General features: G+C 36.9%; 1 protein-coding gene across 1 annotated transcript in view; it reads right to left on the reverse strand.

Annotated features, from left to right (window-relative positions):
* LOC143876295 (ubiquitin carboxyl-terminal hydrolase 9-like) overlaps positions 1-18626 on the reverse strand; it is a 47844-nt gene that overhangs the window by 9989 nt on the left and 19229 nt on the right. The window contains exons 4-8 of the mRNA XM_077378036.1: positions 10978-11034; positions 10796-10891; positions 5319-5714; positions 5020-5160; positions 4362-4532 (exon numbers count right to left, since the gene is read on the reverse strand). Coding sequence (XP_077234151.1) covers positions 4362-4532; positions 5020-5160; positions 5319-5714; positions 10796-10891; positions 10978-11034 — 861 coding nt within the window. The remainder of the gene's footprint in view (positions 1-4361; positions 4533-5019; positions 5161-5318; positions 5715-10795; positions 10892-10977; positions 11035-18626) is intronic.

Below are 18626 nucleotides of genomic sequence, written 5' to 3' on the forward strand. Positions count from 1 at the left end.
TCTCACCATCATCTTTAGACTTTAGGCATCCCACCACCCTTTCTCTAATCTCACCACCATCTTCAGATTTTAGGCACCCAAGACCACCCTTTCTCTAATCTCACCACCATCTTTAGATTTTAGGCACCTAACCACCCTTTCTCATCACCATCTTTAGATTTGGGGCACGAAAGAAGATAACCTTTCCCTCTCTAAGGCGAAATTTCTTTCGTGACGCACAAGGTTACGAAGATTAAAACAAAAGTAATTTTTCTCTTATCTGACTCCCCCTTTTCGTTGGGCACCCCTTTATTTGGCTTAATTAATAGATTTCGACCCCCTTTCCCCTTTGGGCACCCATAATTTAATAAAGTATCTGTTACATGAATCTGTTACATAATAGAGAACGTAACTAGAGAAAGGAAAAGAAAGAAGACAAAAAGAAAAGAAAAGGCAAAAGGAAAAAAGGAAAAGGGAAAAAAGGAAAAAATGGAAAAAAAGAAAAAAAAATTATTTTTCTCACTTCTCTTTCTCCACGCTGTCTGTCATCCCTCTCTACTTTCTCTCTACCTCATCTCATTTTCTCTCTCCTCACCCGGGCTATTTCTACTCAAAATTTGGCCGCGACATCAGCACGAGAGTTATTCGTGACAACTTGAAGAGTTTATCCACCCCACTCTCAACAGCCAGCAATGAGCACGAAGGCTACTTTGAGCAGCTTCCATTGTTCGTCCGTTTTGGTCCAACCGTCGATCCAGGCCATCCGAAGTCCGATATGAAATCCAGGAAAGACATTGTATTCCTACAGACAGAGCAGACGGTTGATTTCATTTTTCGACACTAATCACAATGGCTCCACCAGTTGTTCCATGTTTTGATGCGTACGACGATCGATATTTTCAAGGCTACACTCCCTATAGCTATTATGAGGACATATGTCTACTGTGGATTGATGCTCTGGAGGCATATCATGAGTACTATAGCTATGATCATCGAGCGACCATCTACCGAGCCAGAGAAACTGTGAGATGACAAGCCCAGTCATTCTAGATACGCATCGTGACGGAGCATCATCATGTAGGCGAGCCTCCACTCCATCGATGGGAGGAGGTCTGCGATGATTTTATGAGTACTTATGCAATATCGGTATGAACAAAGATTGATGCGTGAAGAAGCCCCTCAACTAGAAAAACCCACTCGATGTGAAGAAGCCGCTCGACGTGCATAAGAAGCCGAAGTTCATGCAAAATTGAAAGGGTAGTGCTTGAGTTGGATGAGATGAAATTGACAACCCAACCGCTAAGAAGAATTCGGGGGCACTATTGACGAGCCAGAAACAGATGATGCTAGTGGTCCGACAGATGATATTGTGGATGAAACTGTTAACTTACCAACTTCTCCAAAAGCTCAAGTTGTTGGAGAAAGGCGTTATTTATCTTTTATACTTTAAAACTCCCCCGCACGTGTGGCCCACTTGGCAAACACGTGGCACATGTGGTCCCACTTTGGGCCAACCATCACATGTGGATTTTTGCTATCCGGGAGGTTTGAACTCGAGACCTTTGCTCTGATACCATGTTAACTTACCAACTTCTCCAAAAGCTTAAGTTGTTGGAGAAAGGCGTTATTTATCTTTTATACTTTAACAGAAGCCATTATAGAAACTGGCCTGAGTTTTTTTTTATTTAATTGTTGCAATTTCATACAAAGAAAACGGGCAAGACCGAGAAAATCAACCCCCTAAGTACAAGAACCAAATAAACAAGGATGAAAAACTAAAGGGAAATGATATCACCACTCCAACATTTTAAAAAGATGCAAAGCATCTTATCACTTAGTATTTAAAGGTTGTCGAAGGCATATTACAGCTCTCAAAAAGCTCTTTCAAGCTTTTTAAATACTAAACGACAACATACTTCGTGCATGTTATTATAACATTGGAGTGTTGATATAATTTCCCAAAACAAAATACAATCACGGGGGGAGGAAGTCAAACATCTCCAACCTGGCCTTATCACACCACCACGAGCTAGACTATCTGCCACATAGTTAGCCAGTCGCTTATGTAATAGAAAATGATTGAGGGTTCACCTATCCGATCTTGGAATTCATCAAAAAATTGGGCAAATCTCCATAAGGGAACTGCCCTCAAATGACATCCATGGAATCTCCTTCCACAATCGTCGAGTCCATTGATTCTTTATTTAGGAAATTTATACCTTGGTGAACGGCTCTAACTTCTGCCTCATTAGCATATGTCGTTCCGATAGGGCCGGAAAAAGCCCAAATAACCTCACCCAAAGAATCCCCCAAGACTCCTCCAATACCCAACGGGCCCGAGTTTCCCAAACTAGAGCCGTCAAAGTTTAGCTTGAGAAGTCTGGTCGGAGGGGCCTCCCAATCTTGAACGATGGTAGCCCATGCCTCAATACTAGAGCACACCACCTTCCACCCCTCCCATAAATCATAAGCCAAAATAAAAAGAAACAGAAACAGAGTCTGAAATGGCACATACAGAGTCTAAGATGGCAGATATAGAGCTAGAAAGTCAAGTGACTGATGAGGCATTGCCAGAGCATGGAGAGTTGGAGCATTCCACTGATGATATCTCTTCCACAGGACAGACGCATAGTGGCAGTGTTGAGTCTGACGTGGTTTTCAGATAGAGGATTTCAGCATACCATATGACAGCACTGGGCGAGATACGGTCACAGCGGATAACTTTATTGCTGATTTCACCGAGCCTGAAGAGAGGTTTGCATTTTTATGGCCTGCATGGATATCGCTCCACCAGCATTTCATATCTCTTTCACGGGTATCATTAGCATTATACATGAGAGACTTCGATGGGTTGCTACTGCTATTACTCGAGTCGATCGTCCATATATTTGATCCAGGTAGACTAGAACTCGAGGGGAAGTTCTTTTCAAGAGAGGGGCGAATGATACGGATTGTAGGCCCAATAAGTGGCATATTTGCCCATTAGAACTTTTAGATATTTATTTCCATGTTATTAGTTTCTAGGATTTTTATTTCCATGTTTTAGTTTTAGGTCTTTTATTTTTCATGTTATTTAGAGTTAGGGAATTTATTTACCATGGAATTTTATTTTAATTGCCTATATAAGGCCCTCATGTATTAGAAATTACTAGTTTTTGGATGATTAAAGATTGATTGATTTCTCCCCAGACTTCCTTCTTCTTCCTCTTTTCTCCTCGTATTCTTCCTCTGCTCTTCTGCTCCTTCTTTTCTTCTCATTCTCTTCTCTTCTCTTATCTTCTCTTCTCTTCTCTTCCCAGGCCTACATCACTTTTTCAATCACATTTCATTCCTATCTTGAGGGCTAAATCCAAACAAATCAGTTATGATATGTAGAAAATTAATGACATTATAGTAAATTGTACGTTAACTCAAGTGAAACACAAATATCCCCTAAATGTTGCCGTAATCAAAATATCCCTCATGGAATTGCCTCCATGTATTGGTCAATGTATCGAAGTTTGATTTACTGCTCAAAAAAACTGACTATTAGAAAAGACACAATCAAAACTCAGGCACAGTTTTAGTTAGAACTTGGTCAAGGGGACTCTAGAGAACTCTGGAAAAGTTATTGCAACTTCATTGAGGTGTTACGAAAACTTAGGCAGAACCAAATTGATGCTTTCCAAGTTCAAAGCAATTTTAACTTTCTTAAGGCTTGGCTCAATATCTAATAATTCTAGAGCCTTCATATGCTTATTCGAACTCTCAAATCCAAAATATAAATTGCTTTAGACCTACCTAGGTGTGTCTTGCTCAAATTGGTAATACATATTAAATGACAAAGTACTGAGCATCAGACAAATCACTGTTATTTTTTGAAATGGAGACAAATCACTGTTATTGTAAGTACAAATGTCTAATAATTGATAACACAGATTGGGATTTAGTCCATGATAGCTGGGTACTTCTACAAGATCAAAGTGTATGTTTGGATAAAATAAAGTACTGCTACATAATTTGAGATAGTTCTTTCTCCTTATCTCAAATATTTTGATGAAAATCAACTATTTTCTCACAGTTTTATCAAGCACGCACATGTAGAAAAAGATTCGTATAAGCATCTAGGAAATTAGATTCTGTAGAGGGAACTCACTATCAAATAAGATAATCGAACGTATATAGATGTCACCTTTAGATAAATTAATGCAGAAAATAAGATTTCACAGAAACAATTGACGGCTACATTATAAATTTATAATTACATCACAATCAGCTATGGACTAATTATTATACAACTTTCTGTTCTGAAGATCAGCCAAAACACAACATAAATTCAAAACAAATTCAATTCGACATAAATTGAAAGGTAGCACACGAAGGAAAATATAGAGACCACTCACTTGGCAGACATCTACAATTATGGAATCATTTCTAGCCTTGTGATTTGCCCAACACTCATCTGCAGCTACCTTGTCAGGGCAATCACCTGCATCTTTTGCTTCAATATAGGGCTTGTCTTTGACACGATTCAGATCTTCGTGCAGCCCATCCAGTAAGAAAGCTAGAAGTTCCTATAAAGAAGAAATTTTAGCATAGAAAAAAAGGATAAATTATCGATACAGGTCAAGAGAACCCTCAATTATTTCGATTAAACACTAGGGAAGTAATATGACACAAAAATAATCTTTAACAATGACCAGTTCGTAACAAAAAACAATTGGTTGACATTTTACAACAACTATTTTTATATTTATATTTACTAGAGCGTCTGAAACTTAACATTATGGATGATAATACTAACCTGAGAATCATGCTGGTTGTACCCACTAAACTGAGGAGCAAACCGAGCAAATTTTGCCTTGAATGCATGTGGGGCAATTGGTGTCCTAACCCTCAATTATTTCGATTAAACACTAGGGAAGTAATATGACACAAAAATAATCTTTAACAATGACCAGTTCGTACCAAAAAACAATTAGTTGACATTTTACAACAATTATTTTTATATTATAATTATTAGTGCGTTTGAAACTTAACATTATGGATGATAATACTAACCTGAGAATCATGCTGGTTGTACCCACTAAACTGAGGAGCAAACCGAGCAAGTTTTGCCTTGAATGCACGTGGGGCAATTGGTGTCCTCCCAGGAGACCATAATTTCCTCAATAGCTCTCCAAATGCTATTGCAAGCTCACCCTGCAGAAGTACAACAAATATTGGAGACTTTTAAGATAAGTGCTTACGATAAATCCCTATAATCAAAATGAAACAATCAAATGAGGAATAATGACAAATATTGCTACAAAATGAGCAAAATAAAATAAGAAGAAATGTCAATGATAAGAGTCTCGTACTTTCAAACCCAAAGGATTTTGCTCGTTGATCTCCTTGCTGTAATCCTGCAAAAAATACTCAGCCAGAGGGGATGTATGGACTAAACATTGAAGGGCACTGTTCATGAAGCAAGTATTTCCTAGGTTCTGCAATCCTTTCAATCCTCCGCCATCTCTTGGGTTCGTGCTCAAAAGCTCATATCCATCCTCTGTATCCATTAGTTCTGAACTTAAAATATTTCCGAGAAACAAATCAGGGCCATACCAAGATGAAGAACCATTTGATAGGGTAGGGCCTTCGGCAATTGTTAAGGATGACCTTGACAGATTTATTGGTACCAACGCCAGTTCATTTCCTGTTGAGTCCATGCCAAAACAAGAGGGGCGAAACCCATCATGTTGTAGCTCTAATAGTATCTGCACAAATAGAAAATGTTAAGGAACCAAACGGACAACTGAGTATCCAACTCAGAACGAGTTATAAACTCTTCAGAGATATGGGCAAGGGCAAAAACCATTTGTATCCTGCATGTATTAGTACTGATAAATAACTCATGAAAACTAGACATTCGCAGAGGGCTTCTATAATCGTAGAACATAGTTTGAGTTGGAGAAACGAGGTATAATCTCCCTCAATTAGGGCTCTGTTTGAGTTGGAGAAACGAGGTATAATCTCCCTCAATTAGGGCTCTGTTTCCTTCTATCCAACATGCCTAAGGAACTTTCATTGGACATTCTACCCTCAGGAGATACGTGATTATAGAATATCTTGCAGAAGGAATTCTGAACTAGATTGACATTTCAATAAAAATTATGAACTATATATATATATGAGGAAAGTGTTCCTAAGCTATAGCTCGAAAACACATGTGGCCCCACATTTTTTGAGGGATCCAAAGCATTCATTTGGAATGCCCTTCCATGGATAGGGTGTGTACCAAAAATCAGCCCTATAGGATCATCCTAACCCAATCAAAGGTGGAGTGGAAAATGGACAAACAATGTGTGTCCATGTTTCTGCCCATTTTTCCCTCAACAGATGGCAGGGTTAGGATGATCCTATAGGGCTGATTTTTGGTACACACCCTATCCATGGAAGGGCCTTCCAAATGAATGCTTTGAATCCCCCAAAAAATGTGGGGCCACATGTGTTTTTGAGCTATAGCTTAGATAAGCTTATCTAAGCTATAGCTTAGGAACACTTTCCTCTCTCTCTCTCTCTCTCTCTCTCTCTCTCTCTCTCTCTCTCTATATATATATATATATATATATATATATATATATATATATATATATATATATATATATATATATAATGACATTTGATTCTTCACAGTCCCTCTCATAAGACAAGTCAATAACCATCAGTTTGCCAATGAACAGATGCCTTGTACAAGTTGCCACCTTAGCAAAGATATCAGCATGTTACATTTCAGAGGATTTGCTATGGAAATCCCTTAAAAAAAAGTATTTGCTATGGAAATCTATCCAATCCTAAGCTTTTCTTCAAAAGAAAAATGAAAACCCTAATGTGCGAGTTTCATGCAGCCGTGAGAAACTAGAGTTGACATAAGTCATATAAATGCTAATATCTGTAAATCAGGACTTATCTTATCTGAGTATAAGAGCGTAGATGATGAATAATGAACATCCATATCTTTAAAGAAGACCAGTAGGTGAACGATTTCACTGCAGGGAGCAGACATTGCCTGATACTCTACCATGTTACTTTATCTTTAAATAAAACCAGTAGGCAAACAATTTCACTCTAGGGGGAGGACATAGCTTGATATACTCCTGCTCCTCTGTCACTCAGGAGCGTACCCTATTTGTCAGATAATACATGCAGGGTAGGTTATCGATCTAATTGGTGGTCACCTTCAAGATATTGCACAGTCTTTGCGTGGAATTTGGTGATTTGAAAGTACAAAACAGTCAGAGACTCAGAGAAAGCCATATTAACAGTCACAAATATTTGCCTCGGAAATTTCTCAGGAAGTGTATACCACTGGAGAATTAAATTTCTTTTGTTACTCTCAAGTTTCCATGTGGGAAAACTAGAAAAATAAAATATTAAAATATATATAAATAGATAAAGTTATAAAAATATATATATAACAAAAATATCGTAAAATTATCGCGATATCTTCATGATATTTTTTCAGATTAAATGATATAAATGAAAATATTGCAATCTTTTTAAAAATTCAGAGATTATTTCGTGTTTTAATCATTTAGATCATACAGCCACGGCTAATGGATAGTGAAAGCTCATTTGGCTCACGATACTCTTGCTAAGCTAAGAGCTAATGTTCAACTCCCAAGAAGTTTGCACTAAGAACAGGTTATAATTTAGATATATTCTACAGATGTTTTTCATAATGACAAAACTTAGAGTTAGCTTATCAGTTTCTGAGGGCATAGCGAAGAGGAGGGAGAGGTGGTTGAGAAGGAGAACTATATCACATATGTAAAGTATGAAGATCAGCAAGCAGACCTGTTCACAAAGGCCCTTGGGAGCATAGTTTTAAATTTAGGCCGAAATCCGAAATTTCAGCCAAAATATTTTGGGCCAAAACGAAATTCACCATGAATCTGATTATTACAGGATTCCATTGAAATTAGGAAATTTTGTTTTTCACCCTTATTGACAAAATTTCTACCGAAATGTTTAAGATTTCCACTGAAATTTTAAACATTTCCATGAAAATTTTAAAAATACCGAAAATTTTAACCTAATTTTACATGATTTCGGCCGAAATTTCTACTGAAACCGAAATTTAAAACCTTGCTTGGGAGTTCAACAGATAGGACAAGCTTGACATGATTGACTTCCACCTAGCCATGGATTTAAATTTAGGCCGAAACGTTTCGTTTCAGCAGAATCGTTTCAATTTTAGCACAAACCGAAACGAAATTCACATGAAGTCGTTTCTTTACAAGATTTCGCCGAAATGTCCTCATTCTTGAACTTTTTTACAAATTTTCTACCGAAATTTTAGACATTTCGGTCGAAATTAAAAAAAATAAAAGGAAATCATAATCATATTTTTACATGATTTCGACCAACGGTGGTGGCTGAAACCGAAATTTAAAACCTTGCACCTAGCCAACTAAGGGGGAGTGATGTAGGATGTGTCTAGTCATCTACTATAAATTATCACTCATTTCCTATGTGTCATTTCTTATGAGGTATGATTGTGATTTGCAAATACATTAAATTTTCAATTGGAAAAATAAAGCATAACTAGAATACACATCCAATGTTTTAAAACTCATCGGCTTGCCTCAGAACTCAGCTATGTCAACCCTGTTTGAAGTCCATCCGAGTTCGGCTGAATTAGCATGAATCCAAATACTATTATATTCTCGACTTCTGAAAGAGAATATTAGCAGTTATCAGCTCAGTAGCACAAATTTTCCCCCATTTGAAAACCAAAAACTAGATATTTGATAGATTTTTCAAATCAAATACAGCATGCTTACCTTCATATGCCTAGATTCCTGCAGCTCTTCACAAACATATTCCTCACTCAAATTTCGCTTTTCCCCAATGTTTTCTCAACTCTCACCTTCATAATCCAGAGCTCTCCATACTCATCACCATTTGCATACTCAGAGCCATCGATATGGCAGCAATTGACACCCAGTTTTTTGGCAGCGATTGCCACATACTTCCTTCGATCTCAGCAGCTAGGATTTCCTTCCCCCCTTTCACTGCCCCCCTTTTTAAGAAAACCTCCTCTCTTTCATCTCCAAAGTGGCAACTTGTAAATCTAACTCCATAAAACCCTTTTCTTTTCTTATTTCCATTTTTTATGGCCCATAAGCCCTTAAGGCTGTAAACTTTAAAATAAACTATAATCTAAAGGAAATTCGTCATTTCTATTTACTATGGATGCCCCCTTTTAATGTTACTATGACTAAAATAGGTGGTCATGCTCTATGTCACAAATATCGTTCTCAGGAATTTCTCAGCAAGGGAAAATCTGGGGATAGTTTTTTTTTTTTTTTTTTTCAGGTTTACATTGGGAAAAAAACGGTAACAATAAAATTATTTAAAATATAAAATATATAAACTTTTTAACCAGAAATTAGGGTTAGGTTGAAGATTTTAGGATGTTTGGGAGATTTTTGAGTGACTGAGAAGATCAAGATATTTTTTTTAAAACCAAGCCTCCAATAATTTATCGCGATAAAATTGTGAGAAATTCGTGAGAAATTCAATTTCTTGTGAGAATTCAATTTCTCGTGATAAATTCATGTTTATCATTTAATCAAAATCTCATGTATTTCTCGCTACTCGTCAATATTTGTGACAGGACATGCTTAACAAAAGGGGGAAATTTATCTTCTTTTTTTTAGCTTTAGTGACTAGCTTGAATCCGCCGAGTCCATGGTTTACATAGCTAAGTCGAGCATAGCACTCTCGAAATTGACATGGCTGAGTTTTCAACCACATACGAGTTCTATAACACAACGTACACAAAGAAAAAAATCTGCCAAAAACTGTCCAACGAGATAACCCAAATGCACTTTAACACCACCAACAAGGCATTGCCAAAGCTGAAAAATGTATTTTTTTTTAGGGAAAATTACATTTACACCCCCTCTAGTTTCTGACACATCCACTTCTACCCCTATAGTTTAAAACGTGACAACTAAACCCCCCTGTAGTTTCAATTTGTATAAGGTAGGCCCCCTCAGTTGACGGTTCGTCCACAGATTGAAGGGTTAGGATGATCCGATGGAGCTGATTTTTTAGGCACACCCTATCTATGTCAGGACCCATCAAATGAACGCTTTGGATCATCCAAACAATGTGGGCCCATACCCGAATCCAAACACTACCAAAAAAACAGTGGGCCCACATTGTTTGGATGATCCAAAGCGTTCATTTGATGGGCCCTGACATAGATAGGGTGTGCCTAAAAAATCAGCTCCATCGGATCATCTTAACCCTTCAATCTGTGGACGAACCGTCAACTGAGGGGGCCTACCTTACACAAATTGAAACTACAGGGGGTGTAGTTGTCACGTTTTAAACCAAGAAAGTAGGATTCTTCCCTGGGAGCCTTCGATTCCCGCTTTCGATTCCCGCTCTGGGAACCTTTAGCAGGATTCTTCCCTGGGAGCCTTCGATTCCCATTTCGATTCCCGCTTTCGATTCCCGCTTTGGAACCTTGTTTTAAACTATAGGGGTAGAAGTGGATGTGTCAGAAACTAGAGGGGGTGTAAATGTAATTTTCCCTTGTTTTTAATGTTCAGAAGTCGGTCTAGGAATAAATCACTCTTCTTTGAAACACATATAAGGCCAAAAAAATAGTGAAAACACATGCATCATGGCCTACAAATGACACGGAAGAATAGTACTTCTCCAAATTTTGTAGATAAGTGAAAATCACTCACATGGACAACTCACTTTTATCAATTCTATAAGCAAAGTCATTTTTAATAGCCACAAACTAGAGGGAAGACATATTATGCAGAATACTCACATGCTGATCATTCATCAAATTAGCATCCTCTAGTGTCTGGTCAAAATTATCCAATAACTTATGTTTCCTCTTATTGACATAGTCCCAAATATGAACCTGTCAATAAATAAACAAATGAAACTTATCATATGGAGCAATGCCCTGAAGGAAGAATATAATGGCCTAAAAATCATAGGACATACCTCCTCCTCTAGATTGAAAAGCTTGCACACTTTATCATAAAGCTCGCGTACAGAAGCCTGAAAGGTAAATTAGGTTTAGTAATATAAGCATCACTATTTTATAGGACTTGCATCATTTACAATAACATCCTTCCTTATGTTTGAGTCATTTGGGCATTTAGAGAAAATTCATGTAAAAGCTAACATCTTAATGTCACCTGAAACATGCCAAAATTCTCATTTAAACAAATAAAAGAAACACGGGGCCCAAAATTGTGACATCTATTATGAAATAACATATATAAAGAAGTCTTATACCATCTTGGAGTGTCAGCCAAAAATCAAAGGATTGAAGCTCTCTTTGAAGTCCAGTTAGCAAATTTATTCGAGCACTATCTTGCCCTAGTAGGGCAGTACACAATTTTGTTTACCAATTTGATTTTGAAAGTAGGCTTATTGAGCGAGTACGTAGAATCAACTAACGGTCACAAAATAAAATAAAAAAGGGGAAAAAGAAGATAAACCAAATCTCAGCCAACTTGTAACTCACGACCAAGGTTTGGCCAGGAATCAAGACGGTGTCTCAGCTTTTACTTGAGCCAAGTAGAGACTAGTGAGTTGAATGTGAATAAAAAAGTTCTCAATCTTGCTCAGCATAAACCAGAACATGTGTACAGTTAAAAATAGAGAGTAAGCACAGTAAATTCTAATGGAACATTGGGAAATGTGTCCATTCAAATGAGTTCTTCCCCAGTTTAACTAAAAAAATCTATGGAGAAAACATTACGAAACTCGAGAAATAAAAACGAAAGTTTCCAAAGAGTATACTTAAATATAAATAAACAAGTCTTGACTAATCGGGTTCAGAGATTTAATCTCAGACTTGAATTAATTGTCACATAACTGCATAATGAAACCTCTCGTCAAGTGCATAGCATCAAGCCGGTTCAATATTTCTTTTCAGAAATGGGCATGCACAGATAGGTCAATAACTCCTGATGCAACACTCATCAATACATTTAGATTTAGTTGCAGGACACATTTAGATCAGGACACAATATATCAACAATTTCTTATGGAGTAACAAACCTCCAGTGGCATCCATGATGCTCCTTCCTATGCTGCTTGGATACTTCAATTGGACGAGGGTTGAAATTTCGGTTTCGGTTTCAGCGGTTTCGGTTTCGTCTTCTTCGGTATAAATTTCGGTTTCGGTCCCAGCCAAAATCTGAAATTTCGGCAAGAAATTTCGGATTTCGGCCGAAATTTAAAACCATGGTTGTGACTAGGTAACATGCATACTGGTAGAAACTTTATGCAAGGACCCCAAATTTTTTGGAAGGTTGGTCAATGTTTTGGAGACAATCCTACAAAAGCTATACATAGAAAAATGTATTTCTATTACCCACTTGTGAGAAAAAATGATTTTTTATTTATTTTCAACACATTTATAAGCCCATGTCACTGAGAGGCAAGGAGCACCCCTCTAGTGAGGATTATTGTACTTCTGCAACTAAATTTGTGTGTTAGTGTCCAAGTTGCCAAGTTCTTATGTTACACGGCAAAAAATATGCATCGACAGAGTGCTCAATTAAACAAGAGGTGTCTGTCCAAGTAGCTAAGTTGGTTCACACAATTGGAAATGCACGGAAGTGATTTAGTTCAGCCTGAACTGACTTATAGACTAAAAAGAAGAAATTGAAAAAAAAAAAAACTAGTCCCCATATTATATATTTAAACCAGTAATTTCAAAGACGTCCAATAAATAAGTCTTCAGGCGCGCCTCAAGTCGAGGCACACCAAAAACGTTGCAAGGCACACAGGGAAAAACGTAACACTGTAAAGACGCACAGGAAAGAGGGAAAAACGTAAAATCATGCACCAAGGCATCTGCCTTTCACTCAAGGTGTACGCCTCCAATGAAAGGCATAAGCCTCACAGGTGGATATCAACAGTGCATCACTTTTACGACCTGGAACTACCTTTTTTTTTCCCCTTAAATTCTTTCTAATATTTATGTTTAGTTCACAGGAGTGATAAAAAATCATAGATTCGATGATTTTAGAGAATTTTGAGATTCAAGGGATTTCCTAGATATTGTTTTCGTGATTTTCTCTGGAACTGTTAAACAAAATTAAAATTTGTCGCTTTCTGTGGATTTCTATCATCAAAGTGAAGCTATTTGTGGTGGATATGTTTGTGATTGAGGACTACTGCAAATAGTGAGTAGAAATTCCTAATGTAATGGGTTCTTTCCTCTCTACCTCCATTCAAAAGGCATTTTTCACAAATATTTGGGTTTATTGGAGTACTTTTGGTCTCTTAAGGTGTAAGATATTGGCGACAAGAAAGATTTTGCAGGGATATCTACAAAGAGAGCTGTGGCAAATTGTGACAATGAATTTGATTATTTGTGTTTTTGTATGTGGAATATTGGGAATTTAATGTAAACTTGTTGGTAAGCTCCCTACTATGTATTATTTTGTTGGTAAGTTAGTAATGATAGTTGGATAATGGACTTCATAGTGATGCTTTATTCTGTTAGTGTACTGATGGTTGGATGATAATATCAAGTTAGAAAAGAAGCATATATTTTTTCAGTTTTTTAGGTATTTTCTTAATTTTTTATTTTTTATTTTTTATTTTCCCTCTTGCATAAGAGAAAAAATGCCTCGCCTTACAAGCATTGAAAAACAATGGTTTAAACGTAGTATGGAAACACAAATGGTACCCACTATCACTTAAGCGATGTGTAAAAAAAATATATTTACCAGGTTGTGAAACAAATTCAAGAAGTGGAACGTGAAACGGAAACGGGCGACATGGAGGAAAAATGGAGGGTAAATGAGAAACGAGGAAACACAAGGGAAACATGAAATATATGTTTTTGTAGATTTAAATTTTGTTAATTGCAAGTTTCTACGGGATTTTAAACATAAATAAATACATTTAGAATTTTTTCCATAATTTTTGTTTAAGTTAGAGGCATACATAGATGATTTATGTATGATCTTTATTTATTTTATTTTTAGCATATTTTTCTACTTATATGTATTTTCATTACATTATATGCTATTGATTTCCTTTTTAATACCTATTCCACAATTTTTTAGTATGTATTTTGCAAAACAATTTTCGTCAGTTTCACCCATGTTTCACATAAGTTTTCCACTCATTTCCCATATGTCACTCATGTGTTTCACACATGTTTCACATAAGTTTTCCGCGCATTTCCCATACGCCTCTCACGTGTTTCACACATGTTTTGCATAATTTTTCCGCGCATTTCTCATATGCCTCTCACATGTTTCACACATGTTTCACACATGTTTCACATAAGTTTCCCATATGTTTCTCATGTGCATTCCATATGTTTCCCATGAGTTTCAGAAATGTTTCCCCAATTTTTTTTATCACGTTTCATAAACGTTTCCGAAATGTGTTTTAGGGGAAACGAGTTTCCCACACACCCAAAGATTTTCCGGCTACTATAGTAAAAACTATATTGAATGTAATGAACTCAAAGAAATAGATGATAATGGAGACACAAATGGGAGTCAAAACTAGTCATTATCAAGAAAAACAAGTTTCAAGTTTTTTTTTTTTAATGGTGAAAAACAAGTTACAAGTTATATATATGAGAAAAGGGTTCCTGCAAACATGTGCATGTAAGTTACCTGCACACGAGTGTGCAGGAACCCTTTTTGGGCCACACCCTATCCATGGAAGGGGGAAGGGCCTTCTAAGTGAATGCTTTGGACCCCCAAAAAATGTGGGCCCCCACCCTGTTTCTGCACTCGTGTGCAGGAACCCTTTCCTCTCTCTCTCTCTCTCTCTCTCTCTCTATATATATATATATATATATATATATATAGCAGAAGAGAAAAGGAATGATTTTTTTTTCATTTCTTTGTAAATTATGTGAATTTAACACGTCAACTTTAGTTGCTTTATATATAGCAGAAGAGAAAATGAATGATTTTTTTCATTTCTTTGTAAATTATGTGAATTTAACACATTAACTTTACCCATGTCAAAAAAAGCACGTCATCAAATACACCCTTTTAGACTACATAATTTCAATCGTACCCCCCTCTCTACGGAACCGCCCTCTTTCTCTCTCTAAAAGTAACTCTCTTAACTCTTCTTCTCTCTTCAATGCCCAGAGAGCCCTAAAAGTCCACCACGACAGTCTAAGAAGACCACCCAACCCTTCCCCTGCTTCTATCATTGTCTGCCTTTTACATTCGATTTCGTTTCAAAGTTAGGGTTTCTGTTTTTCTTGGGTAAGTAAAAAGACAACTTGTAATGTAGATTGTAGATCGGTTCTGTTAGGGTTTCAGTTTCTTATTTGAAGCAATTTGATTTGTGGTTCCCAGATTTAGGGTTTCGTGATCTGTTACCTTCTTTTTTTTTCCATGTAGTTGTATTTTTTTCTCTCGGAACTTTTGGATTTTTGCATTGGTTTTATTTCAGCAATCCATCTTTACTTTCCATGTATTTGTAATTTTTTCTCTAAAAAATTTTGGATTTTTTCGGCTTCAACTTGGTTTTATTTCAGAATTTTGTTATACAATTGCATCTGTCATGCAGAGGTCAGGTTGGCATGCAAATCACTAGAAATTGCAGGAGAGTTTCGAGCATTTCTTGGAGAGGAGCTAAAAAATTGGTAAATTCCTTTTGGTTTCTTTCCATTTTTTGTCAGTTACATTTTAGATTTATATGGAAGGTGAATCAAGGATTTTCACTTATGCTCTCTCTCTCTCTCTCTCTCTCTCTCTCTCTCTCTCTCTCTCTCTCTCTCTCTCTCTCTCTCTCACACACACACACACACACACACACACACACATATTTTATGGCTATATGAAAGTAGAGGACATGAAATGTGGAAATCTGTACTCCTCTGGTCCATGAAATATAGTGGAAATGTGAAGATAGTGATGGAGACAAGTGAGGGTCTGAGGGTTTCCATTCAAGGGTATTACACAAGTAAAGGGAGATAGGGGGGGAAGCTAAAGCTACACTTTTTTCTTTGCTGAATGGGAGATGGGAAATATTGTTCTCTCCGTTCAGAAAAAAATACATGGGTTTTATTGGATTCTACGTTTAATTGTAGAATGGTCTGATTTTGAATATTGGGTTGTGATTTCATGGGTTGTTGAATCATTATGTTTCTGGTTGTCTTTGAGTCTTTCTGTTCCTCTTGGATAAATGTCCATGCTTTCTTGAAACCGTATGACTTTTAATCCAACAAGTATATTATTTGCTTCTTGAAACCATATGAAATTTGGACTGTTGGAGAACGTGTGGCTATTGTTAGATGAAATGCCCAAAAGAAGTATACATTCTAATGTACCACTGTGAAATGTTTTGATTCAGAGTTTTTCAACACTACCCTCCTTCCTCTGCAACCCTCTCCTCCTGCCTTCGAAAGTTCCTTCGCAGAGAGCCATTAAATTCAAGGGAGTTCTTCTATTTCTTTTTCTTCTTGCTTCAATTTTTCGATGTATGTCTTGATTTTTGGATCTTGAGTTGTAGAATTTTGATCTTGAAAACTTCGTATCCCATAATTTTTAGATTTTTGTTCTCTCTCTTTTTTTGGGTAAGTACATTAATTTTTTATGTCGGTATTTGATTACAGACTCAGGAGAGTGGGTTAGGTCCTTTCTTCTTCTCAGCGACAAATGCCTTATGCTACTGCTTTCATTTCAGCTATATCTGCATGCTTCATCCTTTTCCATTTCCGTTATTTAGGGATTTGATTTCCTTCGGGAGTTGTATTTTTAGGGTTGATTAATTGGATTATAGCCATTTATAGAGTTTAGAATAATTTCCAGCTTTTAGGTGGATTGGGATTGTAATGTTCGTCTTTTGGAGGTTGGATGTGTTATGCAATCTCCTGTTATTTTCCTCTACTTTTTCTTCCCGTGCTTTTGTCCAACATGAAAAGAAGCAACAAATCCCTTTCCTCACCAACCGTTTGACGAACTGAAAATTCCTAGCCCTTCAATTTTGAATATTTCTCAAATACTATAAACACCACGATAATTTTATGTGCCTTAGATGTGAAGTTTTTAAGGTTACCTTTTGTCTAAAGGAGGTCATAGGTCATAAGTGCAGTCTTTTTTTCATTGGAATAGGATTTTTAACCTAATCCGGTTGACTGGTTGCAGTGGTGTGTGAAAATGTTATTCAGATGGGTCATGACTTAGGCAAGTGTTAGTTATCCCGGTGTTATAGGGGATGAAAGATTGTCAAGTTGCTCTTTTGTTAGTTGGTTAAATTTTGTTCCAACAGTGTTTTAGATATAGCTTCTTCTGGATTGCTGTTTTTGTTTGTTGATTGTTCTGTAAGTATTATTTCTTATAATTGTTAGTTTAGGTTTTTCGTGGGTGGTTAGTGGAGGTTGTTCCCTTGATTTCTAATGGTGGGTGTTTTTTTTATGTTATTGATGTGTTTGAAAGATGGATTGAAATTACAGTCCCAAAGCAACATCAAATTCCTAACTATTCTGCGCTAATAAAATCTTGCTGAGTGTTTCTTTGGGATGAGCATGTTCCTTTTGAAGCCATATAATAGCATTTTCTGTTCCCGAGTCCAGCACCATTGATATTTGCATCTCTTCTCTATGTTTGTATCGTTTGAATCAAGGAAGCAGGATTCTTCCATGGGAGCCTTCGATTCCCGCTTTCGATTCCCGCTCTGGCAACCTTGAGCAGGATTCTTCCCTGGGAGCCTTCGATTCCCGCTTTCGATTCCCGCTCTGGCAACCTTGGTTTGAATCAACTCATTTCCTGCCAAGCAGTCAACCAAATAAAGAATGCAATGTTGATTTCCCATCTCAACATTTTCTTGTTTTACTCGGGGTTTGCCATTCTATTCTTTTCATACCAGTTGCAGAAAGGCGGTTGATGTTGACTGTCGGGTGTTAGATGAAATGGCCCTTGGAACCCATCTTAGTTTTCAAGCAAATACTAGAGGATTCGGTCGACCCCTACATATATACTTACCCTTGATTTGAAGTCCTGTTACAGATTTCAATCATTGAAAGAAGGCCACCGGATTCATGCCCATATCTTAAAATCCGGGTTCCAGACTCATGAGTTTGTCCATAGCACATTTGATTCATATGTGGGAAGGCTGTTTGTATAGCCCATTGGGTGTGTTCAACGAAATGCTCAATAGGGATGTTATCACCTGCAATTCGATGTTTGCCGGGTATTCTAGAATACAAGAATGCAAAGGCTACACCCCAACTTTTATTTGCTCAGAAGACACTATTTGTTTCTGGATTTTGAGAAACGATCAAGAGACCAAAGAAAAGATAGTTGAAAGGCTATTTTCAAGCACTGAAAGAAGGCCACCAGATTTATTCCTATATCATAAAATCAGGGTTCCGGTCTCATGAGTTCGTACATAGCACTTTTGATTCATATGTGGGAAGGTTGTTTATGTTGCCCGATGTTTACTGGGTATTCTAGAGTACAAGAATACAAAGTCTAAATCCCAAATTTTATTTGCTCAGAAGATACTATTTGTTTTGGATTTTGAGAGCTGATTTGAGTTCAAAGCAAAAAATAGTTGAAAGACTTAGAAAAGTGGAACGAGTCGAAGAGACAAGAAAGACAATAGAGAAAGAGAAACATCAGAAGCACATCAGTTGTTCTAAT

This window comes from Tasmannia lanceolata, unplaced genomic scaffold (genome assembly GCF_043159265.1).
Source record: "Tasmannia lanceolata isolate RefF3 unplaced genomic scaffold, GAP_Taslan_0.1 ptg000002l, whole genome shotgun sequence".
NCBI classification, from domain to species: Eukaryota; Viridiplantae; Streptophyta; class Magnoliopsida; order Canellales; family Winteraceae; genus Tasmannia; species Tasmannia lanceolata.